Source organism: Orbicella franksi, chromosome 2, assembly GCF_964199315.1.
Source record: "Orbicella franksi chromosome 2, jaOrbFran1.1, whole genome shotgun sequence".
Classification (NCBI taxonomy): domain Eukaryota; kingdom Metazoa; phylum Cnidaria; class Anthozoa; order Scleractinia; family Merulinidae; genus Orbicella; species Orbicella franksi.
In genome coordinates, this window is record NC_138146.1 from 38,361,666 (window position 1) to 38,377,623 (window position 15,958).

General features: G+C 38.1%; 1 protein-coding gene across 1 annotated transcript in view; it reads left to right on the plus strand.

Annotated features, from left to right (window-relative positions):
- Positions 1-6,276: 6,276 nt before the first annotated feature.
- LOC145474035 (uncharacterized) overlaps positions 6,277-15,958 on the plus strand; it is a 10,652-nt gene continuing 970 nt past the window's right edge. Inside the window, exons 1-3 of the mRNA XM_081455103.1 lie at positions 6,277-7,227; positions 7,722-7,754; positions 8,690-8,797. Of these exons, the coding sequence (XP_081311229.1) occupies positions 6,777-7,227; positions 7,722-7,754; positions 8,690-8,797 (592 nt within the window). The 5' untranslated portion in view covers positions 6,277-6,776. The remainder of the gene's footprint in view (positions 7,228-7,721; positions 7,755-8,689; positions 8,798-15,958) is intronic.

Sequence of the window (15,958 nt, forward strand, 5' to 3'; positions counted from 1 at the left end):
TCTTATGTCATTTATAACAAAGGATTAATACAGTCTTCTTATTATAGCTCGTAACTTAATAATTTTTTTCAATATCTTATTGTTTTGTAACTATTCGATGGTTTGTAAATAAAATTTTATTATTTATTATTATTATTATTACTATTATTATTATTATTATTATTATTATGTCTTTCAATTCGTCAAATATTTCCAAAGTAGATAATTTAGTGATATGTTCTTTGAACGTCAGGGGACTATCGAGCGAGGTTAAGAGAAGAGAAACTTTTAACTGGTTAAGGAACGAAAAATACTCTGTTTTACCGGGCTTTAAAACCGATCACTCTCTTATTACTTTATCTCTTGGCACTAAAACAAACCCCAGAGGACCAGGTTTCTGGAAGTTGAACAGCCACTTTCTAAAGGATCTTGAATATATTAACCTTATCAAAGAAACCATAAATGTAGTGTTAAATGATTACAAAGAGGACGAGTCAGTAGACGCGATACTTTTATGGGATGTGATGAAAATGCAAATAAGGGCAGTTTCGATTAAATATGCAAAACAACTAAAGGCAAAACAAAAACGAACTGAGAAGACCCTGGAGACCGAGATTTTAATGCTTGAACGCAAACTTGAAAATAACCTTCCCGAAATTGAGAAGCGTGAAATTCGCACGAAACTAGAGATTAAGAAACAAAGCCTAGAGCAATGGATCGACTACAAAACCCAAGGTTAGATTGTCAGGTCCAGAACACGTTGGTACAATGAAAGGGAGAAAAATACAAAGTATTTTTTTGAGTTGGAGAAAAGGCATTTTAATAGTAAAACAATAAGAAATCTGAAAATCGATGACAACGTCATTCTAAACACAGATGAAGAAATCCAAATGAAGCGAAACGCTTTTATTAAGCACTGTGCGCGTCAAACAATAGCTCTTTTCAAAACGTTTCTGGTGAAGACCTTTTTTTCAAAAAGAGAACCACTGTACAATAAGTGATGACGAAAGAAAACTTTGTGAAGGTCCACTAACGGCTGCAGAATGTCTGGAAAGTTTAAAAACTATGGAATCAAACAAGACACCTGGAACGGACGGAATTCCAGTTGAATTTTATAAAGTCTTTTGGAGTGACATTAAGCCCTTTTTTCTCGCCGCTATTAACGTTTCCCACGATAAAGGCCTTCTCTCCATATCACAGAGGAGAGGATTATTAACGTTGATTCTAAAGAAAGATAAATCTCTATGTTACATAAAAAACTGGAGACCCATCTCGCTTTTGAATTGTGATTATAAAATCGCTGCAAATTAAATCAATCGCTAACAGAATAAAAAGAACCTTGCCTTCGGTGATTGACAGTGATCAAACAGGCTTCCAAAAAAACAGGTTTATTGGCGAAAGTATAACGCTGTTAAATAATATCTTCAGTTATAAAGATATCGAAAATATTCCAGGACTTCTCCTTTTCATCGATTTTGAAAAAGCCTTTGACACTCTTGAATGGTCTTTTATTGAAAGAACTCTAAAATATTAATTATAACTTTGGAGATTCTCTTGTACTCTGGATAAAGCTCTTTTATACCGACATTAGCAGCAGTATACAAAACAATGGCCGGTCTTCAGATTTCTTTAATCTAGGTAGAGGTGTGCGTCAAGGCTCTCCCCTGTCTCTTGCCTTTTTATTTTATGCGCTGAAATCCTGAGGACAGCAGTAAGACGAGATAAATTAATTCGTGGTATTTAAATTTCGGACAATGAATGCAAAATAAGCCAGTATGCTGATGATACCACGCTTATGTTGGACGGCACAAAGTCCTCAATCCTTTTTGCTACTGTAAAATATCTTCGACAAATTGTCAGGCCTAAAAGTCAACTTATTATTATTATTATTATTATTATTATTATTATTATTATTATTATTATTATTGTTGTTGTTGTTGTTGTTGTTATTATTATTATTATTAATGGTAATAGGACTGAGTGGAGTCCAATTCGGTCTGTAATCATACGAGTGATTAACAAAATCGGACAACCGCGAAGCGGGAGTCCGTTTTGTTAATCACGAGTATGATTATAGACTGAATTGGACGACGCGAAGCCCTGTTACCAATTAATCAAAACTATGACAAAATTCGAGAAACGAACAAACCATCGATTGAGCGCTGAACGATTTAACGTCGTCATCAATTCTGAAAAGCACAGCAGTTTACTCAACAAAGTGCACCACAACAGCGTGCGCAAAATGACGCGTACTGTTCAATTACAAGCATGACGGGTACACTGTCCAATTAATGCTCAAATCGGGCTGTTAATAGCCAATCACGTTCGAGAATTTTGTTATAATTTTGATTATTAGTATAGTTATTATCATTATTATTATTATTATTATTATTCTCCAGTTACGTAGTGTGACTTTCCATCTTTTTCAGTTCTCAACTTTCGTTAAACTCAGTTGCGAATAACGAAAAAATGAAAACAATGTCATGTTCCAAAATTGCAGTTACTAAAGGTTACTTTAGAGTGGTTTTCACTTGATTGTTGAAAAATTGCTGAAATACACGGTTGGCTTTAAAAAAAAATTGTGCGCCTTTTTCTTCCAGTCAGAAATATAAAGCCAAATCCAATCGTCACGAGCTCGAAAACGTTTTCCCGCGCTTCGGGTGAGCTTCATGTAATTATTTCAAGTTTTCATTGGTTCATTCGGATTGTCTTAGTCCTTTGAGATTGGCAAGACACTCGATTGAAAACCGCGGTGCGGCAACCACTATTTTAACAATGTCGTGTTTTTTCCTTCATAAATAGGTCGTTTTTCTTACATTAATGTAGATACAGAGCGGTTTTCAATTGAGTGTCTTGGAAAAATCAATTACTTACCAGTAAGACTATTCAACCAATCTCAAACCGAGTAAAACCAAAGCCAAAACCAACACTCGATTGAAAACCGCTATATTTGTTTGTTTATTCACTTCCATCTTTTTCTCTTTCTTTTTTTCTCTGTTTCTTTCTGTCTGTCTCTCTGCCTCTCTGTCTCTTTCGTTTTACAGTTCCTCTTTCAGAGAAGGCACAGTCTCCGACTAAAGCTGGTAAGTACGTTTCACTACTTCAAGATTGCACCACTGTACGTCTCTTGTTCCAGTAAGCCACCACAAGGATATAAATAGCGTATGCGCGTGCGCATGGTTGAAAATGCATGTGAAATATTTCTGTGCAAGGCTGATTTGCTGTTCTGAGCCGTAGTACTCATGAGGTGCAAAGGTACGATGCTCTAAATTTTGTAGACATGAGCCAATTCAAATTTAAACCAACGTGAATCCTTAGATGGCGGAAAAACTTCATTTTCCCGTTCAGAATACTAAGTCTTTTTTTGTTGTTGTTTAAATAGTTGGATGTAGGCCTTTCATGGATATCGCGATACTTGCTGATATATCAAGAAGTATGGGTGAGGATGATCGCAGAGACCTTATACAGGTCGTTCATACGTTGGTGGACAAACTTGGAGTGTCTGAAACAAGCAATCACTTTGGTTTTGTCACTTTTGCCGTCAACGCAACACTCCACAGCAACTTTTCAAACCCGTTTTACTACAATGCTGACAACTTGAAGAGTAAAGTGGAGAAAGAAGTAAATTTCGAACCAGAGAGAGATTCAACTCGTACAGATTTGGCAATGAAGCTGACGTTGACCGAGCTGTTTAGCAAAGATGGAGGAGACAGACTCAATGTCAGAAATGTCTTGCTTGTCTTCACTGATGGAAACCCAGTGTATATTAACGACACATGGGATGACAGACAAAGGATTTCATCATTGTCTTTTCCGGAAGCATTGAAGGTAATTCAATTTAATGTTAACTCGTGAGCTTCATTGAGTAAGAACGTAAAAAGTTAAACGTCCTACCAGGGTGGGGAAGGTCCTGCAGGGTTTGAGTCCTTTGCACGAATCGAAAATTTCCAACATTTCTGAATTATTATACAGAAAGAGTTTGACAGCAACCGAACCACATTTTAAAAAATAATAATAGAAATCATTTTCGGTGTTTCTATCGAGTTTTAGTAGAACTCTACCTGTATACTAATGCAAATGCTGCAATTTGATTAGCGGAGCTATTGTCCATTATTTTCAGTTTAATACAATTAGATTATGATCTCGAGATGGCTATGAGGTGACAGTTGATGAGGCCGTAGGCGGATATCCCTGTTGTATCACGCTGTCGAAACATGGTCTTAGGTAGCGTCAACCTACCTCGGGTCTCTCATCTCCCTGCCCACTGGAGCGTGTGATTGTTTTGAAGACAAATCTTTCCGTTCTACCCTGGTCTCGGTTTAAACAAATTTCGTACTAAGGCGCCCCTCCCTCGCACTATTTGTTTGTCATCTCCAAGATTCTGGGAAACACATGACCAGCCTGTGCCGGGGTCTCTCCTCTCTCGCGACCCTGGGAACGAGGTTGACGTAGCGTGACGGCAGTAAAAACGAGACAAATCTGTCTACGTTCGATCGAGCTAATTTGTGTACTTTCTGCTAATTGTATTGCATTCTCTAATGAACTTAAGTTTTAAAGAGATTACAATCAGAACAAAATCTCTTAGAGGGCAATGAGTAAAACAAGATCTTTCACTGCAGTTAACATTTCATGTCCGCATTTGAATTTTGAAATATCGATATCGTTCACATGTGTTCTAATATGGCGGTACTTTTTCTTTACATAGAAAAAAAATGTAAGTATCTGGGTTATTGGAGTTGGCGATGGGGCAAAGTCGCACAAGAAAGACATGGAAGAGATTGCTGGTGATGAAAGCAACGTGATCGTTTATGATAACTTTAAAGAACTCAGCGAAAAGTTCCTAGACGACTTCATTAAAACATCCTGTGGTAAGTTACGGTTGTTAAGAAAAGAAAAATTCTGGAATCATGTTGCGGTATTTATGATCGAGTAATTAAATAATTATGAAAGCAAGCATGGTAAAGAGTAGTAATTTTCAACCAGAACAATAGTAAACAGTAAAATGGTTTGCGACGAAAAAATTTACCTTGCCGAATTCATTGTTGTTTAAAAACTGACTAAATAGTAGCTGGCGTGGAGAACATGTATGGCTTAGTAATTATGAAACATGTTCCACTCATGTCAACGGTTAAATCCTGGCTACACTATGGGCGCAGTGTGATTGCCATTTATGGCTGGGACCGCGCGGAACTGGCACTAGGGTGCTGTCAATAGTCATAGTCCAACGGCTTCAGGAAACAAGGATGGAGTAGTGGTGAGAGCCTTAGGGCCTGTTTCTCAAAGGTCCCGAAAAGTTTTCGCACCCAAAAAGCCGTAGCAAAATCTCAAACCTTATGATTACAGAGCTGTTTTATTCAGATATCAGGGGCACCCGACGACCGTTTTCTCTCGAATGCCTTTGAACGCTTGAGTAAAAATAGAAAACACACTGTGGTCACAAACATAGCAAAACAACGCATGTTGTAAAAACCTTGATTTAAGAACTTAACGTTTCGCATGCTTTTAAACGCTGTTTTAGGCTATCTGGAGTACTTTTAAAGCTCTGTAGGTTAATTTTAGATTGCGCTAAAAAATGTTAGCTGTTCGGTTATTCTAGGGCGACTTGAGTATTCTCGAATTTATTAGGGCTTTTTTGTACATTTCCCGAAAACTTTAGGTCTTATCGCCTTTCTGAAAATGATAGCTGACCTTTTTTCGGTGCTCAAAACGATATTTTTAACAATCCGAAAACAACAGACATTAAATTTCTCGAATCACGAAAGTTCGAGGCGACAATGCTTTTAAGAAAATCAAAGGGGATTAAAGGCCTTGCGAACAGATAATTTACCTAAACGATCCGTTGGGTGCCCCTGAGATATTCTTATGGACATAGCTTTTCTTCATACTAAAAGTTCCAGGCGCCAACACGTCACTGTTTTTAAATACAGCATTAACTAAAAATGGCTTTGCGGGTCCCAAAAGGTTTCCGGGGCTTTCGAGAAACGGTCCTCAGGCCTCCCACCATTGTAGTCCTGGTTCGATTTCAGCCTGGCTTCAAATGTGGGTGGATCTTGTTGTTGGTTCTCTCCTTGCTCCGGCCTAGAGTTTTTCTCCGGGTACTCCGGTTTTCCTCCCTCCTGAAAACCATTAAGTCTTTGTTTCCATTTTAATGATTATTGGGTAACTTAAGTGTGTTCCAAAATTCTAGCAGAAGTAAGCTCTGGCCGATATATTAAAAACACCAGGCTAGACATAACATAAATCCTTTTAAATAACTCCTTGGAAGCCTCTTCACAAGTTTGTTTCTTTAGGTTTCTTTTGGAGATGGTAGAATGGGTTTGCACACCACTTCGATGTTGATACAGATAAAATATTTTGCAGTTTTTGTGTAGAAAAGCGTACGGTAGAATATGACAACTAGCGGTAACATGAACACTTGGAAAAGTGTTTATGTTAACGTTCAACGAGGTCTAGTATCGCGCCGTTCGTTCAAAGGTTTTTCAGGACTCTGGTCATTATAACCACCAGCGATCTCACATGGAGAGTTAGCAATGTTAAAATAGGAGAATTCGTTCACTTATAACATCTATGGCTCAATGACTGGCAAACATGAACAAGTATTATCTAACCACTAGTCTTGTGCCCGAACTGGAATATCTAACCACCAAATTTTAAACAAGGGAACATTAAACTGACTTCAGATTACTTGCATTTCAGTTTCTTCTTGTCCAACGGATGTGGCATTTATCTTAGACTCTTCCGGCAGCGTTAAAGCGGAAGATTTTAACGAAGAGAAGGAGATAGTCAAGAAGCTAGTGATGGATTTGGACATAGCACCGTATAAAGATCGAGTTGCGCTGGTTCTGTTCGGCACAAAGTCCAAACTGAAAGCTGGATTCGGACAATACGAGACGGCTTTGAAGTTCCAGGATGCTTTGCAAAAACTACCCAAAATGGACGACAGAACAAGAATCGACCGGGCCCTAAACATGACAGAAGATCAGATCTTCCCAGAAGCCAGACAGGGCGTGTATAAGATTGCGATAATACTAACCGATGGGGTCCAGTCTACTGGAGCCCAAGGCCTAAGACGATCCTCGAAGCCCTTGCGGGACGCAGGCGTTCGTGTGATTGCGGTGGGTATTGGAGTTGGAAAGCGGGAACGTAGACTACGACTGATGACAGATCGTGATGAAGATGTCGTGGATGCAGAGAACATCCAAGGTTACTTGCAGGAGATATTAAATGACCTAGTCCAAAATGGCTGCAGTAAGTATCAGTCAATGCCAGCTGTGGTTCTGGGACCTTGAATAACCTGTGTCGGGCGTTCTTTTGGAGAGAGGCCCAAAATAAGAACGCCTGGTCGCAGGTTAGACCTTGAAGGTCGTTTCTAACCTCGAACCGAGATTTCTCACGGCCAAGCGTCAAACAGAGTGAGATCTGGGCACGAGATTATGTGGTTTCTAGTTTCATTCTTCATGGAGTGCTGTTTTACCAGTTTACAACACAGAAAGACAATAGCTACGTTTTATTTTGAAAACAATTATAACTAAAACATTATGTCAACCTTTGAGCCAAGTATGACCTTCAGTTTACAAGATAATTTAAACATGACTTTCATACTGAATGCCTGGAAGAGGCTAGCGATAGGCTGACTAGATCATTACGAAACCAAGCAAAAATTTCGTTACACATTTTATGGATTTACTGTGTTTTATACCTTAATTTATTGTGTAATGTTTATGCCTCGTTCGTATTTATAGATCCACAACCAGCTCAAGCCCGTAATCAAGCAGGTATGTATGGTTTTCATGTTCTAGCTATTGGTGTTGTGCCTTATCGCAATTTAACATAGATACCATCTTTTTTTGGTTGAAATCTCCTCAGTATCATAACGGTCCCGACACTTCTGCTAGCCTCTTAGATCAATTTACTTCCAACCTGCTAGTACCAGAGGGATCGGAAGGGGCAGCTTAGAGTTTGTACACTCTCTCAGAGGGTGGAAGTAAATAATGGGTGTGGATTATAGTTAGGACAAAAACGATACGTTACACAAATAAGGAGATTCAGACAGTGCTATAGCTAACGCGAAAGTGCTCAAGTGAAACCTTTCGGTCCCTGCTTCTTCCTAAATGTTCAAAATGCTATATTAGTCTTATCGTTTTCTATTGCAACGAGTTGGTCACAGTTGCTGTTAAAACGTGGCGTGGTGAGGTGAATTGCTGTGTTTTTGTTCCGCCAAGTTTAGACGTCTTCTGTGATTTATACCTTACGAGACAGGCCCGAAGTAAAATGGAATCTATTTGGTTTATACACTGCGGTTTTCTCTTTTCTTTTTCCTTTCTTTTTTCTTTTAAAGAGCAAGGATGTAGTACAAGGAGGGATTTTAACAAACTTAAACGAGAATAAAACTTTAAAGTCCTGTGAAGGACATAATATTGCGTCATCCCATTGCCTGTGCTCTGTAGACAATGGCGCATGAGCAGAAGCACGATACGCAAGCTCAGTTTGATGGGGAAGTTGATAATCACCGCCATTTGTTTGGAAAATCTTTTAACAAAAAGAGTTACTCAACCGTGCCTTACTATCCACGTATGGTGCTTATCCAAAAGCTATTGTACAATGGGACAAGGTTTTCAAGGTGAAGAAAGGTTTTCGATGCTGTTGACGAAGCAAACGTTAAAGGCCGTGTAAAACTCGCAAATATTTTGTTTTCTTTGCTAATTTTCAGAATGCAAAGATGAGCCTGACTACGAACGTGAATGTAGAAAGAAAACTAAAGACAAAAGATTTTGTAGGGACAATCCAGACTTTTCTTATATAAATTGCCAGAAGTCTTGTGAGCTATGCCCTTTATCTTGAAGGTGAGTAAAATAACTAGTAATTGTACTGAGGTTATTCGCTCTTTCCTCCATAATGATTCAAAAAGGAGAAAAATCCACTGAGCAAAGTGAATGCAGTTGCAATTGTTGATCGTCAGTAAGCACATCTTCCTTTTCCAGGCCCTGTTGTCCTTGAAAATAAACGGGCGTTGACTAGGGAGGGGTGGAGAGGGAAGGGAACAGGAAGTGTTTCTTCTATTTTTCTTTAAAAGTACTAATTTGGCCTAGTATATAACTGAACGAGTAGAGTCCACCCGGGAACAGTTGACAACTGCAACGTTTTTGCGCCAAACTATTTTCTCGTCCATTTCCAAAATTATTGGAACATACTAATTGGTTTTAAAGGGAGGGTTTTATGGTTCAGCGCATGACTCTAAATCAGAATACTTTTGTTCGCTCTTATCAACGTTATCGCTTTTAAAACCAAACTCAAATGTAGTTCAGTAATCACATGCTATAGTTAGTCGTGGCAGATTGACGGATGACCAAAATTCTCAGAATTTTTCAGTGGATTTTACAAACGCTGTCGACAGTTGGATTTGGTTTCGACCCTTGCAGTTTATTCTACGGTTGAGGATTTTACGGCTATTTGCATGCAAAATTAGGTAACTTACGATTAGCTTACGATTAGCTTACGATTAGCTTACGATTAGCTTACGATTAGCTTACGATTGGTTCATAAACAATGAAAAACTGGGCCCGTGCGAATAAGCGTGCACAGGCGAATGAATAATACAGACATGCGCCGAACCCTGAAACCTTCTCTTAATGTCTTTTATATCTTTTTGCAGCATTCTAGTGACGCAAAGATGGATATAAAACATCAATCAAGTAACCGATAGCAAAGCTGACGTGAAATAAACCGAAGTGTAAACACACTTCATAATTTAGCCATTGTAAACCCAAGCATAATATTTGCATTTCAATGACATTTTGAAAAAAGGCACAAGATGATTTACACTTAATTACATGAATAACATGAAATCATTAAAAATGAGATTTAAAGGTAATTAGCGCTATGAAAGCTTCTAGAAACTTCTATTATTATCAACAATGTCAAACCGTTTCCATGAAAATGAATCATTGCTAATTGAATATATATCTTAAGTGATACTTGGAATAAAAACAATATTTCTGTATGTACTCGACAGCGCCTATCTGCGTACATCAGTCGAACCTCAGGTGGTCTGTTTCGAGAATGTAGACCATATTGGGTCAAAATTTCGCCTCATTAGCACATGGTAACTGAAGAGGCTTACCCTATGGTTAGATGTTTCATTCATGTGAAAAGTCAATTTCGAGAAAAAAATCCGGTACTTCCTATAGAGAAATTTCCGTCTCTTACACTACTCAGGAGTGCGATGATGTTGCAACACCGTATTATCAAATTTTCTCTCTATTATCTGTCAAGTGGTCTCTTACTGGAGGTTAAAAACAAAAGAAATTTTAAAACTTTTAGCTCTAAAAGTGGTCGCGGTCGCTTACGAGAGGCGGTCGCTCACGAGAGGTGGTCGCTTACAAGTGGTTCCGAATATAGTGGTTTGACTTGGAAACTTTTGGTATTTTGGAATACTCGTCGCTGAGGAGAGGTGGTCGCTTACGAGAAGCGGCCGCAACCGTAGGTTCGACTGTATTTTGCTTGTTTCTAGTTACTTTAGATGAGCTTTAGGTCTAGGGGAGAGGTCTTTATCAAGTTCCGTGATTTTCTATGTGATCTGCATTTACTGATAACGGAACTAACGTATTTTGGGACACCGAGGCTCTACGTTGACATTTATAGCTATGAATATACGCTTTTAGTTAATGTTCCAAATCCCACAAAATGCATTACCTGAGGAACTCAAGGAAATCAAGTTCTTATATATATTAATCCATTTTCAGTTCAGGATTGTTATGTCAACTTTTTTTTTTTTTATTTGCAATAACACAAACCAATGCTTACTTACAACACTAACTCTATTTACATTATATTGCTCTAATTATTTACACTATTTAAATTACAATAGCTAAACGACTTACATTACTAACAAATACAGTTACACGACTTACACAATTAAGAAATACAGTGACCACAAAGGGCAAAGAAACAAAAAACTGAGAAGAAAAATAGCTAGTTATCATTACAGATTGAGGTTGTAGTACAGAAACATAAAAAACAGACCAAAGGCATGTGGTACATTAAAAGTAAAATGAGTTATGCATCTGACAGGAGATTAGAAATAGATTAATGGGTAGGAGATAGATAATCCTACAGAAAATATAGTCTAAAATATTAATTAAATCCTCATATATCCTGTAAGAGGTTTCCATTTCTTCGTGTCTCCACTTTTTGTTTCTATCTCATATTGTGATTTTAGTGTGCATATGAAAAGCGTAAGATTTGGATGATCATCTTTTGTTTTAGCGAGCCATATGTGATATCGTGCTAAGAGAAAGCAGTAATTTATAAGAAGCGCAAATTGAGAGATATCTGGCCTCAGACCCAAAGCAGTAATATTTGTCAAAGCATAATCTCTAGGAAGTAAATTTAAGTTTTTCAGCCATTCAGTGAGTTTATTCCAAAAGTGAGATGTTTGGCGGCATGACCAAAAAAGATGAATTATTGACTCAGAGGAGGTGTGACAAAAACTGCACTTTTCATCGCCCTGTAGACCTATTCCAAATAAAAAGTTATTGGTTGGTACACGTCTATGTAAGAATTTAAACTGAAACTCTATCAGCTTAGTGCTCTTTGTGCATTTTTTAGCTAAAAGATAGGCAGCATTCCAATTTATGTTGTCATTTATTGGTAGGCCACAATCCTCTAGCCACTTCTTTTGACTTGACTCTGGGGTTAAACTCTTGTTACTAATCAGTTTTTCATATATTATTGTAGTTGCTTTTTGACCTGCAAAATTCTTGTTGTAAGTGGCTCATATTCGTGGTCGGTGTTCTGTAAATCTTGAAAATTAGAATCAGTCCGAAGAGACTTTACAGCCAATATTAATCCGTAGAAGCTGAGAGGGCGAGGGTCTATTTCATACTTACAGCGGAAATCATTTAACGAGAGAAAGTTGTTGTCCGGTCCTAAAAGATGTTTCACCCGAGTTATTCCCTTAGTGAACCAATTTTTTAAAAAAACTGTTTTGTTGGCTATCTTTATTAGGGAGTTATGCCAAAGTTGTTGATCCAGAAAGTGATCTTTCGATGTTATTTCAGGTTCAAATTTAACTTCCGCCCAGATTCCTAACAGTTCTTTCAAAAAGGCATCCGAAGTTGTTATTGTCGATAAGGTGTCTCTAACGTTGAGGTTGTAGGAAAAAAAGTTTTGACAGCCGTATTTTTTTAGGGTTATATCAAAAAAGATTTTCCATTTTCCCTTATTGTTGTTATCTAAATATTTTTTAATCCATGTGGTTTTGAGGGATTTATTGAAGGAACTAATATCGATCATTTTTAGGCCACCACCACCGAAGTCATTGATCATTACTTTCCGTTTTATCTTGTCGCCTTTACCATTCCATAGAAAAGTGTAGAGGAAGCGAAGAGGCGAGAGTAGATAAACCAATTGGGAGACCACTAGTGATTTGATAACAATGATTTTCCCTAACAATGTGAGTCGGCGGTATTTCCAGCATCTTAGCATTTCTTTCACTTTTTCAAGTTTCTCATTGTAGTTTAAAGAGACAGATAGTTCGGGATCTGTTGAAATCCATAGACCTAGGGATTTTACTTTGTCTTTTGGCCATTTAAGCTCTTTTCCTGATAACAGAATTTTATCATTTCCAATACTTGCGCCAATCCATAGAGCTTCCGTTTTCTTATCATTGAGTCTGAGGCCAGAGACTTTGCTGAAATCGTCAAGCATTGTAAGGGATGCAAGGAGAGATTCACGTGACCCGTCTAATATAAGTGTTGTGTCATCGGCATACTGACTTAACTTAATTTCCACATTATTTACAGAGATTCCCTTTATATTAGTATTTTTCCTAATTGCCGTGGCCAGCACCTCTGCCGATAGGATAAATAAATAAGGTGAGAGCTGGCAGCCTTGCCTAACACCTCTTTGAATTTCAAAAAAATTACTTGCCCATCCATTATTCAGAATACAGCTTTCAGTATGACTATACAGGGTTTTCACCCAGTTGATTAGCGAAGCACCAAAACCGTAGGATCTTAATGTGCCATGTATGAAGGACCATTCGAGAGAATCAAATGCCTTTTCAAAGTCAATAAAAAGTAACAGGCCCGGGATATTCTTTTCTGTGGCATATTGGATAATAGAGTCAATGAGTCTGATATTTTCGCCTATAAATCTGCCCTTCAAAAATCCTGTTTGATCATGATTGATAAGGTTTGGAAGTACTAATTTAATTCGGTTTGCAATAGATTTTGCTGCGATTTTGTAATCAGTGTTCAAAGGGGTAATAGGCCTCCAATTTTTGATGAAGTATAGTTCCGCATCTTTTTTTGGAATTAGTTTTATAACCCCTCGTCTTTGTGTTACTGAGAGGCAGCCAGAGTCAAAAGCATAGTTGGGGGCCGAGATTAAAAAAAAAAGAAATGTCTTTCCAAAAAACTTTGTAGAATTCGGCGGGAAGTCCATCCGTGCCTGGCGTTTTGTCAGATTCCATCTTCTTCAGGGCTTCGAAACATTCCTTTTGAGTTAAGGAGCCTTCACACAAAGTTTGTTCTTCATTGGTCAAAGAAGTGGAGTTCACTTCAGAGAGCAATGTTGACTGGATGCTGTCGGGGCTTTTTGACGTATAAAGATTTTTATAAAAAGCCGTACATTCAGATAAGATATCTCTGTCTGTGGTGACAAAGTCGGTGTCATTAATTTTTAATTGACTAATTGTTCCTTGTTTACAGTGCCTTTTTTCGAGATTTAGAAAATATCCGGAGTTCTTGTTTTTGTATGCAGCATAAGATATTGATTTTTCTCGCACCTTTAATTTAATCATCTCCCAAAGCAGAGCTGGGTTCACTGAGGTGTCGTCTTTGTATTGGTTCACAGTGCTTTCAATTGTTGTTTTAATTTCTTGGACATATTTCATTTCGGATGAAAGGGACGTGTTCAACTTCCAAAAACCTTTGCCTCTAGGGTTCGAGTGTAAAGCTAGATTCAGAGTAATCATCGAATGATCCGTTTTGAAACCAGGAAAAATATCTGCATGGGTCACATCACATAAAGATGATTCACTTACTAGAAAAAAATCGAGTCGGCAATGTATGACTGGTTGGTTTTGGCGCCAAGTATATCTCCTGGCTTCTGGGTTGAAAAGTCTCCAAATATCAGTCAAACCAAGATTTTCAGAGAAATCTCGAATCACTTTTAAGGCATTTTTGTGTGTTCTGGCAAGGCCACCCCTCTTGTCTTTTTCAACGTCAAGAACTAAGTTAAAGTCCCCACCAATTATAATTTCACCACATTTAAAGTTTGATAAATGATCGAAAAAAACCTGAAAGAAGTTTGGATCGTCTTCATTCGGAGGGGAGAGGAACGGTTTAGGGAGGAGGGAGAAACGGCCAAAAAAAAATAGGAAGGAGGGAGAAAGGAAGCAAAAAAATAGGGAGAAGGGAGAATGTTCTCCAAAAAATGTGACATGAATGTTCAAGGCCTTACCGACCCACAGATGAGGGCAGCTTTGGCCACGAACTGCAAGTTAAAGTGTATTTAAGAGTTCTCGCTTGTAGTCTCAACAATTTCAAGCCTTCGACCTCCCCTTGGGTCCCTGGGGTCCCCTTGTGAGTCTTGTGAGGTCATTATTTATACACCATACCCAGTCTTGGCCGAGCGGAGACGACAGCACTGATCTGCCTGATTTCCGGTCTTTTGTGACTTCTTTTGTCTGGCGTCGGTTTTAGCGGTCTCAACGAATTTGAAGTTTTCGGAGTTTTTTTGAGTATCAAGTCTATCAAGGTGAGTGAATGTTATTTTAATGTGAATGTTTTCGGTGTTACGGAAGATTGTTTTGAAATTGAATCACGAAAGTCTCCTTCCTTCTTTTTTTATTATCATTATTTTAAGACTATAACGCTGCATGGTTTATGACCTGCCGCTGAAAGTCATGAAACACCAGAAGAATTAACACCCAGCAATGTGAAATAAACTCTACAAGTTCAGTGAATTACACCTGATGCATAGATTGATTTCAGGCCATTTAAACTTTCAGTTCAAATGAAATCGCTATTGTTGAGGTCTCGAGGATCAAGGTCAAGGCGATAGTGAGTAGGAAATGTCTTGCATGTGGACCATGTGTGTGTTTAGGTCTGTTTGGGCATCACCAAAGAAACAAGTAATGCTTTCCAATTCGGTGTTTTCATTAGGTTCCCATCAAATAAATGTATAGTGATCATGAGCAACGTGATCTTTTTTATAGCCCTTGAAATCGCGCTTTCGGCATTCGATCCATTCATGTCATCGACAACAGATACACAACGGTGCCATGTTGTGATCTAACATTTTGACCCATTATGGCTGTCAATCAAACATCGTCACGTTTTGGGCTTTCTCTATAATGACTGTCACGCAAAACTCCGAAGTTTTTATTACTCCTTTTTGTGCGGAAGAAAATGCTCCCGCAGATCGCGCAAGAATAATTTGCGGAAAGGAAAGTCAGAAAACTATTAAACTAAACTGAATTAACAATGTAATCGAATTTTAGAAATATTTCGTTTTAAAATCTTTATGGTCTTTATGGACTTCGCAAAGGTTGATGTTGCGTTACCGTGACGGAATTAACGTATTAGTGTGTACAATTGCAAACATTTCCATGCTCATCAACAACCATTTCCGTTTAGCCACACAGCGATATTGCTTTGCTAGAAAGAGAGAAAGCATGCATTAAGTAATGCTCTGATTCGGTTGTCCGTGTGTTAATTTGCTGGCCGTAAACTGTCCAGTCTGTTAACGGACAGGAAATTATAAGTTATATGGAGTTTGTAAGTGTGCACGCTTCCGATGCGAAAGGCTACAACTTTAATTTTCCACTTTTAAGTCCACAGTATGTGCGCTAGTGTTGCATCGCTTACCTAGGTATGCTTCGATTTGGTCACTAAATAAATACCATTCTTTTGCAAGACACCAATTGTTAGGGTTTTTTTCTTTTAGTTTAATGGAAATTAAATATTACAAA